Genomic DNA, 19,565 nt, shown 5'->3' on the forward strand with positions numbered 1-19,565 from the left:
CTTGGTGTAAAATGTTTCTATATAATCTGTATATGATATCCAGTCACCTTTCAAGTCTTTTATCATATTTCTTTCTTAACCTGTTTGTCATATTGGCTACTTTGATATATATATCTAGTATTTTGAGATGCCATTCTTCTTTTGATGGGACATTTTTCTGTAATTAGAATCTGAGTGAATGTCCTCACGTACATCCATAAGTTAATTTTTATTGTACTTTTTAGATTTCTGTTATTATTCCCAGAAGAAAAGCTTGTGGATTATTGGGTACTGTTTCTAAAAAAACCTTTTCTTAAGCTCATTGTACACCATCTCCCCAATTTTTTTGTTACCCTACAACATGAACGCCATAAGTGATCAAATGTACCAACTGTTCCCTTACATTTCCAATTACATTTCCAATTATACTTTATACTCTAGCTCTTAACAACTATGTGTTTTCCAGCAGTATCTAGCCTTTTATCCAACACAGATAGAACGCTTCAGAAGACGATTCTAAATCTGGAACTGTGGAGCCCACACTCACCCTGAACAACTAAAAGGCTCCTGGGAGGTCAGAGGGGCATTGCTGCTGCCCTGAGTGCTGGAAGTGTTTTAAATGGTTCTAATTTTGGTTCCCCTGTTTTGATTTTGTCGGGTTGGTGTTGGATAAATGTTATTTGGGGTTGATGGTTACTTTAATTAGTGTGTAAATGTAAGCTGGTTGTTGTTGTTACTGTTTTCCATTGATTTATCGGTTACTTTTTTGCTTCTATAGGATTTTTTTAATGGTTTGTTGTGCTGTGTTTTTATATTTTCATATTGTTTTTATATTGTTGTTGTGCTGTTTTTTATTGTTTTTATATTTTAAATGTTTGTTGTTGTGCTGTGTTTTAAGCCAAAGAGAGTGGCTGTGGAAACCCAGCCAGATGGGAGGGATGTAAATTAAAAAAATATTATTTATTATCATTATATTCATTTTTATCGCTGAGATTCTCCCCATCAATGATAGTTTCATTCTTTTCAATATTTCTAAATCTTTGAATTCCCCCACCCCAAATATTCACATAATGCTAACCAAAAAGCTGCCAGACCCAATCTTTACATCTTCACGCTACAAAAGTAGAGGTCAGACTAAGCATCTCTCTGGTCAGCCCAGAAGCAACGCATGTGTAGAACATTCTTTGGAGTGAACTTGCACCTGTTGTAAATAACCCATCTTCTAGAAACTTCACATAGTGTTGTTTCTGTGAATCAATGAATCTAATCCAGCACATTAAACAGGGCAGGTGTCAACCCTGCATGATGTGACTGTTGCTTAGCTGGGGTGGGGGACAGATGGGGTCCTGCCACAATAGTGTGTGTGTTTGGGGGGTCTCCTTTGGCATGAAGGAGCAGGGGGTGCCTGTCCCCCCCTCCGGAGTTCCCTTCCCCCACCTGACCTTCCTTGATGGCACCCTGCCCCTTGCAATAACGTGTCCTGTACCAGATGAAGCAGGATTGCCACTTCTACAACGGGATGCAGAAGGTTCGCTACCTGTACAGGTACTTCTTTGACTGGCAGGCAGTGGCGTAGCGTGGGGGTGCAGGGGGCCCGGCCACACCGGGCGCAATATCTGGGGGATAGGATATGGGGCGCAAATCCACGGGTTAGGGGCGCAAATCCACGGGTTAGGGGGTGCAAATTACTTGCCTTGCCCCGGGTGCTGACAACCCACGCTACGCCACTGCTGGCAGAAGTTCTTCCATTTCCCTGATGACCGAGGGAAGATTGTAGCCATGTTCGCAGTGGAGGAGCCCCACATCCAAAACTGGGACAAGGACTACCTGCAGGGCTCCAAGCCCATGGTGGATGGCTTCTGCTGGGGCCACTACAGGATCCTTGGGCCCTTCTTGCACCCCAGTTTTCTCTCTCCCACATGGGCAGACACAAGTGCAACGCCTGAGGCGGAGGAGCCTCTTCATTTCTCCTCAGTAGCAGCGGAGGAGGAGGAGAGAGAAGGAAGAGGGTGGCACTATAAGGGACTATTTCGAAATTCATTTGAATAAATGGATTTAAATGCCTAATGGCATGCAGGCAAAGCTTGGTGAAAGGGACTTTTTTAATAAAGGAAAATGCCTTTCTAAAGAAGCAGACAGAAGCTCCAAAAGCAACAGAAATCACGCAGAATGAAAAGAAATCCCCCGATAAACGAGGGAGCCCAGGGAAACTGCCGCCTGGTCTGCCAGGAACCGGCCTCCTTGGCGCCTAAAACTGAGGGGAGGGTCAGGTTTCGAAAGGCGGAAAATTGGGGAAAGCCGTTTCCCTCAGAGCAGCCGCCGCCGTCTTCCCGGCGGAGGGGCGGGGCCAGGTCTGTTTCGTCACGGGTCCTTGCCCCGCCCTCCCTCCGCCTCCCCCTCGCCCCGCTTCCTTCTCTGAGGCGTCCGGGTCGCCCGCATGGAGCATGCGCAGCTCCTCAGAGCCTCCTCTGCCCTCTGTGCGCTCGGCTCGCCAAGGGTTAACAGGAGCCGAGCTGGAATCCTAGAGAGGCCAGGAAGTGGGGGCGTGGGTCCCCGGTCCTCCAGAGCGGAAGCCCCTCCTCCTCCGTCCTCTGCCCAGGCTGCCTCGGTGGCTCCTCCTGGGATCCAGTGAGTCTCCTCTCTCTTCCCCTTTGGGGCGCCTGGGGGAGAAGGGGGAGGGCCCTGGGCTGCAGGGGGAGGATACTCAGGGGGGGGGGGAGAAGACCCCCAAGGCAGGGAGCATCCTCCCCCCTTCCTCTCTGTTCAAGCTGCTGCTCCTCTCTCTGTCTGCCAAGGGGGTCCCACCCTCCCCAGAAGAAAGCAGGGGGAGGATACCCAATGCAGGGAGCATCCTCCCCCCTCCTTCCTTTGCCCCTTTGGGGTGGGAAAAAGTGGCATGCCATTGAAACCCCCCCCCCCTTCCGAAGGGAGATCCCCCTCCAAGCCGTCCTTTGCTTCTGGCACAGCCTTTCCCCCTACAAGGTGCTCCTCTGCCAAGGGGGTCCCACCCTCCCCACAAGAAAGCCTCTCTCTGTGGGCTCCTGCTCTCCATAAAAGGAGGAACTGGGTGCGCTCTGTCATCCAAGGTTTAAAAGGAACTAAGCTGGATCCCTAGAGAGGGGAGGACAGAAGGGGGGAGGGGTCCCCCAGAGCAAAAGCCCCCCCCTTGAAAGGGGAGGGGTTGCTTTCGTCTCTCCTTTGCCCATAGCTGCCTATGTGCCCCTTCTGGGATCTGCAGTCTTCCCTCTTGAGGTGCCTTGGAGAGAAGGGGGGTCCCAGGGCTGTAGGATGAAGGTGCATGAGGGGGGCAAAAAACCCCAAATCAGGAAGCTTTCCCTGCACTCTCAACAAACTATGATTCCCATTATTCTTTGGAGCAGGGGTCAGCAAACCTTTTCAGGAGGGGGCCGGTCCACTGTCCCTCAGACCTTGTGGGGGGCCAGACTATATTTTGGAGGGGGGAAATGAACGAATTCCTATGCCCCACAAATAACCCAGAGATGCAGTTTAAATAAAAGGACACATTCTACTCATGTAAAAATACGCTGATTCCTGGACCGTCCACAGACTGGATATAAAAGGTGATTGGGTCTGATCCGACCCCCGGGCCTCAGTTTGTTCATGAATTGGCTTAAACAGAAAAAGGGGAAATGGGATAGAGAGGAATAAATAGATTAGTAGTCCACATCCCATAGTCAAACGCCTAGTCAGGAACCCTTGTGGTAGTGCTTAGATTTTTCCTCTTCTGCGACCAATGAAACAACAGGTAGGAAGCCGTGTTGGTCTGCCGTAGTCGAGACAACATTTTTACAAAATCCTTCCAGTAGCACCTTACAGACCAACTAAGCTTGTTATTGGTATGAGCTTTCGTGTGCATGCACACTTCTTCAGATACACTGAAACAGAAGTCGCCAGATGCTTATATATAGTGAGAGGGAGGGGAGGGGTATTTCTCAGAAGGGTGGTGGGAATGGGTGATTGGCTGATTGGTGTGGTAAATCTGTTGACGACTGTTAATGACTGCAATTGGTCTTACAGGAAAAAGCAAGGGGTGAGATGTCCAAAAATAGCTTAGCATGTGTAATGGGATAAGAATCCAATGTCTCTATTCAGACCAGGTCTCTCCATAGTTTTAAGTTTAGTAATAAGTTGTAATTCAACAACTTCTCTTTCAAGTAAATGAAACAAGACATAGTGTTGGTCTGTTAATGAACTTGATGGATGATATTCAAAGCTAGGAGTATAATTGCTCTCTTGATGAAGAAACAATTTTAATGTTTGATGCCTTGCTGTCTTTGATGTTCATTTTGTTGGAAGCTGCTCAGAGTAGCTGGGGCAACCCAGTCAGATAGGCAGCATAGTAGTAGGAATAATTGTTGTTTAGTCGTGTCCGCCTCTTCGTGACCCCCTGGACCAGAGCACGCCAGGCACTCCTATCTTCCACTGCCTCCCACAGTTGGTCAAACTCATGTTAGTAGCTTCGAGAACAATGCTGATGGTGTGTGTGTTTTCTGCAGTCTTTATTTTTTCCTCATGATGCTGCAATGTGTGTGTGCTCAGTTGTACCAAAATCTCAAGCTGTCGGGGGTGTGTGTGTGTGTGCGGAGAGACTTTAAATTTCTCCACCCCCTTTCTAAAGGCTCTGTGTGTATCTCAAGGTTGGTCTGGTTGTTGTTGTTTTTATTCCTCTTATTCCTATGACTTCATTACAACCACATTTATAAGTTCAGAGTCGGCTTTAGTGGAATCCAGCCTTGATTCCTAGCAAAACTCATTGACGTTTACTGAAAGGACATTTTAATGATCCTGACAGAGTGCCAATTTTATAACAGAACAATGCATTTGCTTTGTAGGGTTTGCCAGTACCTCTAATTTGGACAAGCAGAACTTTGCAGAAGAAAAAAGGGACTCCTTCTAATCTCTTGGTAGCTTCCTGAGAGGAAAGATGGATGAGCAGGACTTGGCTGGACCTAAAGCAAGAAGAGGCCATGCCATTGAAGATGGGAGCAGTAGGGGATTCTGGGAAAACTCTGTGGGAGAGATCCTGGGTGAGGAGGACACCCTCCACTCAGATGTGCATTGCCAGCAGCTCAGGCAGTTCTGCTACCAGGAGGCTGAAGGACCCCGAGAGGTTTGCAGCCGGTTCTACCACCTTGTTTGTCAGTGGCTGAAGCCAGAAAAGAACACAAAAGCTGAGATGCTGGACCTGGTGATCTTGGAGCAGTTCCTGGCTGTCCTTCCCCCAGAGATGGAGAGCTGGGTGAGGGAATGTGGAGCAGAGACCAGTTCCCAGGCAGTGGCTCTCGCTGAAGGTTTCCTCCTGAGTCAGGCAGAGGAGAGGAAGCAGGCAGAGCAGCAGGTGAGTGTGACCTTCCTCTGGAAACTCCCAAGGGCTCTGAACAAGAGATAGAGTATCTCAAAATGCGTTACTAATGTCCCACTGCTTTATGGATAGGATAAGTAAAGGTAAAGGGACCCCTGACCATTAGGTCCAGTCGTGGCCGACTCTGGGGTTGTGGCACGCATCTCACTTTATTGGTCGAGGGAGCCGGCGTACAACTTCCGGGTCATGTGGCCAGCATGACTAAGCCACTTCTGGCGAACCAGAGCAGCGCACGGAAACCTCATTTACCTTCCCGCCAGAGCGGTACCTACTTATCTACTTTCGCAGTGCTTTCAAACTGCCAGGAGCAGGGATCGAGCAACGGGAGCTCACCCCATCGCGGGGATTTGAACCGCCAACCTTCTGATCAGCAAGTCCTAGGGACCGAGCAACAGGAGCTCACCCCGTCGTGGGGATTCGAACCGCCAACCTTCTGATCGGCAAGTCCTAGGCTCAGTGGTTTAACCAGGCATAGGCAAACTCCGGGCCTCCAGATGTTTGGGACTACAATTCCCATCATCCCTGACCATTGGTTCTGTTAGCTAGGGATGATGGGAATTGTAGTCCCAAACAGATGGGAATTGTAGTCCCAAACATCTGGAGGGCCGGAGTTTGCCTATACCTGCCCTAAAGTGTTTGCCTCTGCCATTGTTTTTTAATCCCCCTTCCCATTTTGGTTTGAATCTTTGTTGCTCTTTCAGGTTAAAGATCTGTTGACAGAAATGGGTCCTGATTCCTCTGAGGCAAAGAGGACTCCGATGGACACCAGGGAGAGACCACTAGGTAAGGAGGGAGTTATTTCTCTCCTTGGTCACATCCTGCGGATTCGGAAATTAATCTTGGGTTCTTTTCCTCTTTTGTGGGGAGGCTGTTGGGGCCAAGAGCCCAGAGGAGGAGAGATGTATTTTTACGAGCTAACAGATGAAAGGTGTATGAATGTCAAAATGCACTCAGTAGGGTAGACTTCTTCACAGGTCCATCTGTAGTTAGAGATGCACTCCTGAACGTCGGAGAAAAGTCGGCATTCATGGCTTCCCACTTCCCTTTGTCTCTGGCAGATGACAGGATGATGCCAGCAAGACCTCCTCTTCCAACTATTCATGGTAGAGAAGGGGAAGCAGCGGCTATGGAAGCAGATCAGGTAGGGGGCAGGAAACTTGTAGGGAGAGAGGTTTTTAAATAAATAAATAAATAAATTTTTTTTGTTAAAATAATTCAGCATTAATACACACATGTTATGAATATACAAACATACATTTCATACAATCCTTAAAAATATTCATACAGTCCTTAAAATATTCATACATACCCACACACAATCCCACAGATACTTCTTTTTCCCACCCCACCCCTTACGCCTCACCCCACTCTTGTGTTGAACTTTCAATCTACTCAACTGCAATTTCTTTCCACTTCTATTACCTTCTTTCACACACTTTTAAACCAATTTTCTGCTTCTTTTTCTGTTACGCATTGTTATCCATCTTATTATTTCAGTATTTATAACGGAACTTGTTTATTCTAATAGGAGTTCTGATTTTTCAATATAGTTTTGCAAGTATCCTTTAAACACTTTCCAGTCCTTGTCTATCTTCTCTTTTGAGATCCTTTCAATTTCTCCCATTGTTTTGGATATATTGTAATACTCCAATAATTTGGCAAGCCACTCTGTCGGTATAATACCACTTTTCCAATGTTTCGCAATCAATAGCCTTGCGGCTACTGTTGCATATAAATATAATGTCTTGTCTTCTTCCTTTAGACTTCCTGGTACTATTCCCAATAGAAAACCTTCTGGTGTTTTCCTAAATTAATATCTGAACTTTTTTCATTTCATTGTATATTGTTTCCCAAAATTGTTTGATGTTTAAACAATTCCACCATATATGCATCTTAGTACCTTTTCTAGTGTTGCATTGACAGCAGACATCGTTACAATTTTTATTCATTTTTGCTATTCTTTCAGGTGTTAAATACCATCTATGTTGTATTTTAAGGTAATTTTCTTTCGATATATAACACATAGTAAATTTCATATCTTCTTTCCACAATTTTCCCCATTGTTTGAGCATAATATTTTTCCCAATATCTTGCGCCCATTTAATCATGGATGCTTTAACCAGTTCCTCCTTTGTTTCCCACTCTAAGATCAGATTATATAATTTAGTTTTTTTTTCTTGTATTAAGTATTTATCAAATTTTGATATTTCTTTTTCAAATCCTATCTTCTTGCCTTTTGCTAATCTGTACTTAATTTGAATATATTGGAACCAATCACTAATATGAGCTTTAATTTCTGTATAATCCTTTAATTCCAATTCTCCATTTTCTTCCTTTAATACAGTTTTATAAGTATTTTTCTTTCATATTTATTTTTTTCACTGCAACAATTTCTGCCGGCTATGCCCACCAAGGAGTTTTCGGTTCTAGCTCTTTCTCCCATATTTTAGATATAGACATTCTGACTATATGCCCTAGGAAGCCTTTATGTACTTTGACTTTCTCATATATTAGATAGGGAGAGAGGTTGAGGGGTGAAGGAGCCAGAATTCTTGAAAGAACAAAATGTGGCGTTGAACCCATTTACACAAAAATTCATCATTAAAATAATAAAGTAATTCCAGTGAGATGTTAAAATAAGCATTCATACCATGTGGAGCAATACTTTGGCCACCTCATGAGAAGAGAAGACTTCCTGGAGAAGACCCTGATGTTGGGAAAGATGGAGGGCAGAAGGAGAAGGGGACGACAGAGGATGAGATGGTTGGACGGTGTTCTCGAAGCTACCAGCATGAGTTTGATCAAATTGCGGGTGGCAGTGGAGGACAGAAGTGCCTGGCGTACTCTGGTCCATGGGGTCACAAAGAGTCGGACACGACTAAACAACAAACCATGTGGAGAAAACAATTCCATTAAAACAACACAACAATTAACAGGTAGAAAACAGAGCAATGTGTGGTAGATCATCTTTATGCTGTCTAAGAGGAGGTCATTTCCCTTTTCTTTTAGGGTCTGGTGTGCTTTGAGGATGTCGCTGTTCATTTCACAGGCAAGGAGTGGGCGTTGCTGGATCCTGACCAGAGAGCTCTGCATGAGGAGGTCATGGAGGAGAATCGTGGACTCCTGGATTCTCTGGGTAAGGCTCTCTGAGGATCATCATATCTGTTTTGAAATTCCATGTCTCTCTCCTTGCAATGAATCTCCAAGGTTTGGCTGGAACTCAGTAGCGCTACTTACACCACCTGGAAATCTAATGCCCCCAGAAATCACTTGGAATGAAGGGCGATTGGCGGTGTTGTCTGTGAATATCCATCAGAGTGGGTAGGGAGGTTGAAGTAGCTTCTACCAGATTTGTGTTTTTGCTTCTGTTGATTTTGGTTGACTAAAGAGATAACTGACAATGGATACAGAGCAGATTCCATGATTGCACCAAACAAAATTAATTGAATCTCAGGTTCCCATAATAATGTCAGCTGATACCAGCCAACAAAGGCAGTTAACTCCATAGTAAGAACTCCCATCTAATTCCCTTCAGTTCTTCCTCTTTCACAACCGTTCATTAGCACTGTTCAACAATGAACAGTTGTGAAGGGTTGTTCTTCCTGAGGCTCTAATTAGTTTCTCTCTCTCTCTATATATATATATACAGTGGTACCTCTGGATGCGAATGGGATCCGTTCCGGAGCCCTGTTCGCATCCTGAACAGAACGCAATGCGTGTCTGCGCAGGTCGCCATTCGCTGCTTATGCACATGCACGTGACTTCATTTTGAGCGTCTGCGCATGCACAAGTGGCAGAACCCGGAAGTAACCAGTTCTGTGACTTCCGGGTCGCCGCGGAGCGTAACCTGAAAACGCTGAACCTGAAGCTACTTTAACCCAAGGTATGGTTGTATTAGTATAACTCTTTTCTCTTTTTATTCCTTTCTCTCATAGGCGCCGACTCCATGGGGCCTGAGGGGGCCCGAGCCCCCTCAAAAATTCGTTTGGGGGGGCTCTGCCCCCTCAATAATTTAAGAAAATTATTACCGTAAATTTCGCTCTGTGCGTGTTATTGAGTGAATGTGTGGTCCCTGGAGCTGACTCGCCGGAGCCAAAAATCAGATCGGGCGGTCGGGCGGTGTGAAGGCGGAAGCTGCTGCTTTCCTGCATTCTGCCTCAGGGTCTTACTGCCCACCCGCTTCTGTTGCTGCGTTTGCTCAAACTCAACAAAGAGCAGGGATTCCCCTGCCCTGCTGGCAAGCAGAGGGTTAAGGAAAGGATCGAGTCCTTCCTTCTAATTCTTTCCTAGTCACACTGCGTGCAGGCTCCAGGTGGGAGAGAGAGAGAGAGAGGGCTGGCTTGGGGGGGGGGACTTTTGCCTTCCTTTCCTCCCCCCCACCCCGTTAAACTCCTCGCCTGCATTCTTAGCCAGCTGCTTCTCCGCACACCCCTCTTATGCTTCTTGTCCCTTCTGTGTTTTTCCTTCCCTCCCCATTTAAAACGTGGTGACAAAGCACGGATCCACATGGATCCTCAGGATTTTTGCATTGGGTCACCCCAAATTCGCCAACACATAGCATGTTCATGGCTACATCTTGCACCAAAAAAATCACGCACCCACTGTTGCCTAGGGTCACAGTGGTGCAAAAATGTGGTTACAAAGCACGGATCCACATGGATCCTCAGGATTTTTGCATTGGGTCACCCCAAATTCACCATCAGATCACATAGCATGTCCATGGCTACATCTTGCACCAAAAAAATCACGCACCCACTGTTGCCTAGGGTCACAGTAGTGCAAAAACGTGGTTACAAAGCACGGATCCACATGGATCCTCAGGATTTTTGCATTGGGTCACCCCAAATTCACCATCAGATCACATAGCATGTCCATGGCTACATCTTGCACCAAAAAAATCACGCGCCCACTGTTGCCTAGGGTCACAGTGGTGCAAAAACGTGGTTACAAAGCATGGATCCACATGGATCCTCAGGATTTTTGCATTGGGCTACTCCAAACTCACTGTCAGATATTAAAAATCTTTATAAAATAGAGAATTAAATACATACAGAATGTTAAATTTTCAGTTTCGAAATATTAGTACTAGTTTAGTACTGTATTTCTATATTACTATAGTACTGTATTAGTTATTTTCAAATACTTAAATATTTTTAGGGTGTAAGACCCAATTAAAGCCCGTTATTTACATACAGTATTACAGTATTTACATACAGTATTAGGCATACTGTATTAACTTTATTAACTGTATTAAAGCATTAACTTTGAGATATTATTTTTATTTAATGAACCCTCAGCCTTATTCAAAGTAAGCTTAAATTAGCTATTTCACTTATTAATCAAAGTGCTATTACTGTGCGACAGCAATATTTTATGTTTTATTCTTTTAATGATAGTTTAGGATTTATTTAAATATCATTTCAGTCTTTTCAGAGCTATATATTCACTGCTCTGTAATAGTCTATAAGCATAATTGTTACTGTAAATTAAATTAGCTTTTTACGAAAATACCGTGCGTGTTTATGCTTTGTTTCTTTTTTCAAAGCCAAAAAGTGTTTCAGGCTTGTTGAGTTTCCCGGAGTGTGGAGTTATAGACAGTCGAGTTTTCGGGGTTCTACTGTTAATCATATGACTCTAAAATACTTTTAAAAAACTTTAAAACTCACTAATTTTCATCTAAAATTTAGAAAACTTCCCGGGGCAGGACCCCGGTATGGGCCCCCCCCAATATTTTTTATAAGCCGGCGCCCCTGCTTTCTCTTATCATATTATTTCTTTATGAATCAAAACTCATTTCAATAAAATATTAAGATTTAAAAAATAATTCATTTTTTTATTGCAGTTGGTGATGAATTGGAAATTAATAACAAGGGGGACCAAGAAGGAATCCACACCGTAGAAAAGCCATATAAATACTCGGAGTGGGAAAAGAACTTTAGTGAGAGCTCCCAGATCACTCCTCATCAAAGAAATCCAATTGGGAATAAACCCTATCAGTGCTTAGAATGTGGAAAGAGCTTCAGTCACAAAGCCAGTCTTTCTTCCCATCAAAGAATTCATACAGGGGAGAAACCCTTTCAGTGCTTGGAATGTGGAAAGACTTTCAGAAAGAGCTCAGATCTCACTTCCCATCAAAGAATTCATACAGGGGAGAAACCCTATCAGTGCTTGGAATGTGGAAAGAACTTCAGACACAGTAGCCATCTCACTTCCCATCAACGAATTCATACAGGGGAGAAACCCTATCAGTGCTTGGAATGTGGAAAGACCTTCAATCAGAAGAGCGGTCTCACTTCTCATCAAAGAATTCATAAAGGTGAGAAACCCCATCAGTGCTTGGAATGTGGAAAGAACTTCAGTCACAACGTATCTCTCACTTCTCATCAAAGAATTCATACAGGGGAGAAACCCTATCAGTGCCTGGAATGTGGAAGAAGCTTCAGTCACAGTGCCTCTCTCACATCCCATCAAAGAATTCATACAGGGGAGAAACCCTATCAGTGCTTGGAATGTGGAAAGAGCTTCATTCAGAAGAGTAGTCTCACTTCCCATCAAAGAATTCATACAGGAGAGAAACCCTATCAGTGCTTGGAATGTGGAAGGAGCTTCAGTCACAACGCATCTCTCACTTCCCACGAAAGAATTCATACAGGGGCAAAACCCTATCAATGCTTGGAATGTGGAAGGAGCTTCAGTCACAACACATCTCTCACTTCCCATCAAAGAACTCACAGTGGAGACAAACAATAGCAATTGCTGTGTAGTAATTTTATTTTCGGAGATTTTAATTTGTATTGCAGCAGTGTTAGTGTGCTTCTGTCATTCATATCAAAAACAATCTTATGTTTCATTCTGGGTTTGTTCCCCTTTCATATGAAACTAGACATGGGAGAACATTGCTGCTGCCCTGAGTGCTGGAACGAATACCGCTTCCTGCTGCAAGACCAATTTCCACCTGACTTTGAGGGCTGAGCCCACACTCACCCCAAACAATTAAAGGACTCCTGGGAGGCCAGAGGGACATTGCTGGAACAGCTCTTTGATTGGGGCAACTGGCTGAAATGTTTTACACAGTTTTAATTTTGGTTCCTCTGTTTTGATTTTGTCAGGTTTCTGTTGGTTAAATGTTTTTACTTTGTGTTGATGGTTGCTTTAATTAGGGTATAAATGTACTACACTTGATCTTAGCCAAAAGGCCGAGAAGTGATGATTAGGGTATAAATGTAAACTGTTTATTGTTGTTGTGGTTGTTATTGGTTAGAAGAGTAGTACCTTAGATCCCAAATTTAATCTGTTCCGTAAGTCTGTTCCAAAACCAAAGCGTTCTAAAACCAAGGTGTGCTTTCCCATAGAAAGTAATGCAAAATGGATTCATCCAGAGGTTGGCAAGCTAAGGCCCATGAGCCGGAAGTGGCCCATGAGCCGCCACTGAACCGAGCTACCTTGGGCCCTTCTTCCACCCCTTTTTTCTCTCACAGACGGACAGACACATTTGCAACGCCTGGGAGAGAGAGAGAGAGAGAGAGAGAGAGAGAGAGAGAGAGAGGGAAGGGGGTGGCACTATATAAGTCCAATATAAATGAAATGAAATGGGTTACGGATGAGGTTTCAGTGACATTGTTAAATAAAGGCACCATAATTCACTTCTCCAATGGTATAACATTGTTGAAGTCCTATGAGAATGTATATGATTGTGTAATAAAAATACAATGTTCATAACTATGTAACCACCTGAATGTTTAGTTGGAAAATATGTTAACTATAAAAGTAGGGAGTCAAGAGATTAAAGGAATAACTGGCAAGTTTGGTCTTGCAGTTCAAAATGAAGCAGGGCAAAGGCCTATAGAGCAGTGTTTCCCAACCTTTTTTGGGCAAAGGCACACTTGTTTCATGAAAAAAATCTTGAGGCACACCACCATTAGAAAATGTTTAAAAAATTAACTGTGTGCCTATATTGACTATATATAAAGTAACTCTCTTTAATAGGCATCAAATAAACACAAAGAAAGTATTTTATAATTACTTTATTATGAAATAGGACGCACCTACTTTTTTTGGGGGGGGGAAATAAAGGAAATTTTTTTTCCCTTTATTTCCCCCCCCCAAACCAGGTCGGGGGAACAGTGGGATGGCGGTGCTGCGCCTCCCCGCTGTCCCCCGAGCTTGTGGGGCTGGCGCGCAAGGCTTGCCAACACGAGTGCGCAAGGCTTGCCAACAGCAGCGCGGAGCACGGGGCGTCCTCCGAAGGGCACCCCGTGCTCCGCGCTGCCAGCTGCCGCCCGCAAGCCTTGCGCTCTCGGGGGGAGATCCCCCGGGTGCGCAAGGCTTGCCGACACCAGCGCGGAGCACGGGGCGTCCTCCGAAGGGCGCCCCGTGCTCCGCGCTGCCAGCTCCCTCCCGCAAGCCTTGCGCTCTTGGGGGGAGATCCCCCGGGTGCGCAAGGCTTGCCGACACCAGCGCGGAGCACGGGGCGTCCTCCGAAGGGCGCCCCGTGCTCCGCGCTGCCAGCTCCCTCCCGCAAGCCTTGCGCTCTCGGGGGGAGATCCCCCGGGTGTGCAAGGCTTGCCGACACCAGCGCGGAGCACGGGGCGTCCTCCGAAGGGCGCCCCGTGCTCCGCGCTGCCAGCTCCCTCCCGCAAGCCTTGCGCTCTCGGGGGGAGATCCCCCGGGTGCGCAAGGCTGGCCAACACCAGCGCGGAGCACGGGGCGTCCTCCGAAGGGCGCCCCGTGCTCCGCGCTGCCGGCTGCGGCCGCAAGCCTTGCGCTCTCGGGGGGAGATCCCCCGGGTGCGCAAGGCTTGCCGACACCAGCGCGGAGCACGGGGCGTCCTCCGAAGGGCGCCCCGTGCTCCACGCTGCCAGCTGCCGCCCGCAAGCCTTGCGCTCTCGGGGGGAGATCCCCCGGGTGCACAAGGCTTGCCGACACCAGCGCGGAGCACGGGACGTCCTCCGAAGGGCGCCCCGTGCTCCGCGCTGCCAGCTGCGGCCCGCAAGCCTTGCGCTCTCGGGGGGAGATCCCCCGGGTGCGCAAGGCTGGCCAACACCAGCGCGGAGCACGGGGCGTCCTCCGAAGGGCGCCCCGTGCTCCGCGCTGCCGGCTGCTGCCCGCAAGCCTTGCGCTCTCGGGGGGAGATCCCCCGGGTGCGCAAGGCTTGCCGGCACCAGCACGGAGCACGGGGCGTCCTCCGAAGGGCGGCCCGTGCTCCACGCTGCCAGCTGCCGCCCCAAGCCTTGCGCTCTCGGGGGGAGATCCCCCGGGTGCGCAAGGCTTGCCGACACCAGCGCGGAGCACGGGGCGTCCTCCGAAGGGCGCCCCGTGCTCCACGCTGCCAGCTGCCGCCCGCAAGCCTTGCGCTCTCGGAGGGAGATCCCCCGGGTGCGCAAGGCTTGCCGACACCAGCGCGGAGCACGGGACGTCCTCCGAAGGGCGCCCCGTGCTCCGCGCTGCCAGCTGCGGCCCGCAAGCCTTGCGCTCTCGGGGGGAGATCCCCCGGGTGCGCAAGGCTGGCCAACACCAGCGCGGAGCACGGGGCGTCCTCCGAAGGGCGCCCCGTGCTCCGCGCTGCCGGCTGCTGCCCGCAAGCCTTGCGCTCTCGGGGGGAGATCCCCCGGGTGCGCAAGGCTGGCCAACACCAGCGCGGAGCACGGGGCGTCCTCCGAAGGGCGCGCCGTGCTCCGCGCTGCCGGCTGCCGTCCGCAAGCCTTGCTCCTGCCGCCCGACTCGCCCGCCTCCCTCCCACGGCACACCAGGCAACGTCCAGCGGCACACTAGTGTGCCGCGGAACACCGGTTGGGAAACACTGCTATAGAGTTCTGTCAAGAGAACAAGCTGGTCATCACGAACACACTTTTCCAACAACACAAGAGACGGCTCTACTCATGGACATCACCAGATGGGCAGCATTGAAATCAGATTGATTATATTCTCTGCAGCCAAAGATGGAGAAACTAGATACTGTCAGCAAAAACAAGACCTGGAACTGACTGTGGCTCAGATCATCAGCTTCTTATAGCAAAATTCAAGCTTAAACTAAATAAAATCCCTTATGATGTTAGGAGTATCCTACTCTCATGTAGGACCCTGGCAGAGACACATGCCCGACTGGCATGTTCTCTCCCTCCTGGTCGATCGTTTGGGAGCTTCAAAAGCTTTATCCAACCTGAACATCACAGCGACTGATGCCTTGGAGACATCAGCACACTCAGGGATCTGCAGAGTCTTCGCAGTTTGCATAACAGACCTCAGTAGCACAGCATTTTGGCTAATCTACATTTATTTACATATAATACACTTGGAGCATTCTGATTTAGCTCCTTCTTCTTTCTCATCAGACAGCAAAGACAAAGAACAAGGGACAATAGTCCCACTTCACAGAATACAGTAATACCAAAACATCCTGTCTCTGCCACTTCCCACACTGTGGAATGAAAACATACGCTGTCATGTGATTGACAACAATCCCATGACTGCAGACACAGAGCAGGAATCCCCAACATCCTCCCCTGATTCACGAACCGTATTGTAGTCATCAGTGTAACTGCAACAAACATACAGATGCCATATACACAGTATACACCTGTATCCCCCGTTCCACCCTTGGAGCTACCTGCAACTGGATAAGCCTTGGGCCTTACCATCTTGCACTTCTGACTAGTCTTGGTGTCATAGCTCTCCTGACTATCAATAAGTTTCACACCTGGCTTTGTGGGGACTCGAAGCCTAGCCTTGTTCCTCTCTGAGGAATCAGTCTTCACCCTTACAGCCCTTGGGCGTGGTTTCCCACCCTTTGAGGGCAAACCCTGTACCCCTTTCAATACTTCTGGTTCCAAGACCTGTGTCGAGCCACTAGCCACAGTTAAATCTGCAACAGCTGTGTTAGCAAACTCCTGAGCATACCTGGTGCTAGCTGTATCAGATCTGCACACCAGGCACACGTCCTTCACTGTATCAGTGGGACTCACCTCACTTTCAGCAACAGCAGTAGGCTCAGTATCTGAGCATTTAGAAGTGGGGTACCACGGAAAATACACACATTTCTTTCCGATTTTGCACTGCACTGAACATCCCTAGTGGGTAAAATCAGCTTGGTATGAGGCCTTCGTACTTTGCACCAGCCATCTCCATACCCAAGGAAGAATCTATGCTTCCTACCTTATGACATCTCTACCCACATGTCAGACCCATCCGCTGGTCCCTTTGCACATCTTGGGTTTACCTTGTCACAATCCCTATCAGAAACCTTGTTTGAATCCAGGGAAAGACCTTGCAAACTACGTTTGCGGAGTGTATCGCTCTGTTGCTTCTGAATCCACACATCAGAAACTCCATTAACAATAGGGTGCCTTTGTAAGATACCCATATTGCCTCCCCCTTTTCCTTTGTCTTGAGCACTGGTAAACCTGACCATCTTCGTGTCAGACACCAGCAATCTGGAAGACCAATACATTACAACATAGTAAGAACAAGCCATTTATAATGTCACTTTCGTTCTTCTGGATGGTCGCATGCTGTTTGTTGACATAAACATAACAGCCACGTTGCATCAGCTTGGCTTCTCGACCTGGAATGAAAAACACGTTAGACATCACAATGTTACAGCTTTTCAGTTCCACGGTCCAGACTTGCCACTGGTGGCAAGTACCACAAAACAAAACGTAGCAGCTGTTGAAGCTTCATATTTGGTGGCACTTAGAATCGCTAGAGCTATGAAACTTCACACCATTGCTGAGGATTTCCTGTTGCCAGCGGCCAAAGACATTGTTCGAGTTATGACTGGAGATGCATTTGTTATGAAATTGAGTACAATTTCCTTATCTAATGACACTGTCCGCAGAATTATAGATGACATGTCTGCTGATATTCTTGATCAGGTAATCCAGGAAATTGAATCTGCTCCACTTCCAATATTTAGTATCCAGCTTGATGAATCTACAGACATTGCAAACTGTTCACAGTTACTGGTTTACATGAGGTATATTAATGATATAATTATGGTGACTTTAAAGATGAGTTTCTTTTTTGCAAACCTCTTGAAACGACAACTATTGCACGTGATGTATTTGACACTGTTGGTTCATTTCTGAAAGAGGATAAGATGTCTTGGGAAAAGGTTTGTGGTGTTTGCACAGATGGTGCTCCAGCTATGCTAGGATGTCGATCTGGATTTCAACGTTTGGTACTGAATGAGTCACCAAAAGTCATTGGAACTCACTGTATGATTCATCGGCAAATATTAGCAACGAAGACGCTGCCACAAGAGTTACAAGAAGTAATGAAAAGCGTCAAGTTCTGTCAATTTTGTAAAGGCGAGCACTTTAAACAGTCAACGTTTTCACAACTGTGCAACGAGTTGGATGCGCCGAACAATGCTCTGCTATTTCACACTGAAGTGAGATGGTTGTCGAGAGGAAAATGTGTTTCTGAGCTTCGTAATGAACTCAAAATGTTATTTAATCAGAAAGCAAGACTGCCTTTCAAAGCACTTTTCAGCAATAAAAGTGAACTGCAGAAAATAGCTTACTTGGTTGCCATCTTCGCCATCTTCAATGAGTTAAATTTATCACTGCAAGGACCAAATGCAACATGCCTCAATTTGTCTGAAAAGATCCGATCATTCCAAATGAAACTTCAGCTTTGGCAAAAAAAATTGGATGAAAATAAAAATTTACATGTTGCCCACCTTATCTGCTTTCTTTGAGGAACATGACATTGAACCAGACAAAAGGATTTCTGTGAAAGAAAACTTGCACTTGCTTGCAGATGAAATTTCATTGTACTTTCCAAATCTACCTGACACTCCATTTGCACTTGCCAGAAGCCCATTCACAGTCAAAGTTGAAGATGCTCCTGAGACAGCACAAGAGGAGTTCATTGAACTTATTAACAGTGATGCAGCGAGAACTGATTTCTCTACAATGCCAGTTACAAAATTCTGGATCAAGTGTTTGCAGTCATATCCTGTTCTGAGACTGTGTTGCGCCTTCTTCTTCCATTTCCAACAACATATCCCCGAATTTTAAAGGTGTGGTTTATATTCGGATGCGGCTTATATTCGGGCCAGTATGGTTTCACTTTTATATCTAAACATTTTGGCTAGTCTGTTTGGGGTCATTCCAGGCCAAATCATATGGTGCCATGAGATACCTATGAGATAATCTCAAATTAATGTTTTAAGATTTTTTTGGTTCAAAATTCGGTGCGAGATAAATTTTTGAAAATTCCTATTTTCATGCCATTTACAATAGGTAAAAAAGGTTAAGTCCAGTTGCAGACGACTTGGGTTGTGGCGTTCATGTCACTTTACTGGCCAAGGGAGCTGGCGTTTGTCTGCAGACAGTTTTTCTGGGTCATGTGGTCAACATGAATAAGCTGCTTCTGGTGAACCAGAGCAGCACACGGAAACTCTGTTTACCTTCCCACCGGAGTGGTACCTATTTATCTACTTGCACTTTTGATGTGCTTTCAAACTTCTAGGTTGGCAGGAGCTGGGACTGAGCAACGGGAGCACACCCCATCATTGGGATTTGAACCTCCGACCTTCTGATCAAGAAACCCTAGCCTCAGTGGTTTAGACCACAGCGCCACCCGCATCCCCTCATGCAATTTAGGCTAATGCAATTTCTGCATCAGTTTAGAAAAAAGCTCTTGTTATGCTTATTTTTCAAACAACTGCGCTTATTTTGGTATCAAAATAAAGCAACTTTTTTCTCTCTTGAAATAAGGCAGAATCAGGCATGCCTACCTACCTCAGGAGACCATTTCAAATATAAGGAGTCACTAATGATAAGGCCCCACCATTGGATCTCCACCAACCTCACCTCCAATGACTGCATTATAGCCTCTGTTCCCTACCTTCCTCTGTTCCCTTCCTTCTCAGACTCCCGAATCTCCTTTGCCAAGTTTTAAAAACAGTGGGGACATTGGTTCCCGGGCTAGAGATGATCACGGTGTGGATTTGCCAAGTGTGCCTTCCTCATAGCATGTTTCTCCCTTGTGTCCTGAGTTTGAGTGTCTTCAAAGCCCATGACACCTTTGGTAAAGGCTGTTCTCCAACAGGAGCGCTCGCAGGCCAGTGTTTCCCAGTTGTCGGTGTTTATACTACATTTTTTTTTAGATTTGCCTTGAGATGGTCCTTAAACCTTTTCTGTTGACCACCAGCATTACACTTTCCATTTTAAAGTTCGGAATAGAGTAGTTGCTTTGG

The 19,565-nt window shown here is 46.5% G+C and overlaps 1 protein-coding gene and 1 long non-coding RNA gene across 8 annotated transcripts in view; one reads left to right on the forward strand and one right to left on the reverse strand.

Moving 5' to 3' along the window:
* Positions 1-19,565, forward strand: part of LOC309364565 (uncharacterized protein) — a gene marked incomplete at its 3' end in the record, with an annotated part of 55,436 nt that overhangs the window by 9,117 nt on the left and 26,754 nt on the right. For 2 of the 7 annotated variants that reach the window (XR_014165853.1, XM_081902145.1), the window contains exons 2-5: positions 4,833-5,338; positions 6,064-6,145; positions 6,421-6,503; positions 8,372-8,498. Coding sequence is in view for 6 of the 7 variants with exons in the window: in XM_081902145.1 (XP_081758271.1) it covers positions 4,925-5,338; positions 6,064-6,145; positions 6,421-6,503; positions 8,372-8,498 (706 nt within the window). Of the gene's footprint in view, positions 1-2,411; positions 2,608-2,975; positions 3,746-4,832; positions 5,339-6,063; positions 6,146-6,420; positions 6,504-8,371; positions 8,499-11,204; positions 12,113-19,565 lie in introns of those variants that run through there. The other 5 variants (XM_081902150.1, XM_081902146.1, XM_081902147.1 and 2 more) reach the window with 5 other exon arrangements.
* On the reverse strand, positions 12,136-12,875 carry LOC309365335. Its single transcript, XR_014166025.1, has 2 exons — positions 12,592-12,875; positions 12,136-12,534 (listed from the first exon to the last, which is right to left on the reverse strand). It is a non-coding gene; the product is annotated as an uncharacterized lncRNA (long non-coding RNA).

Source organism: Podarcis melisellensis (genome assembly GCF_964234715.1).
Source record: "Podarcis melisellensis genome assembly, chromosome: 2".
Lineage (NCBI taxonomy): Eukaryota > Metazoa > Chordata > Lepidosauria > Squamata > Lacertidae > Podarcis > Podarcis melisellensis.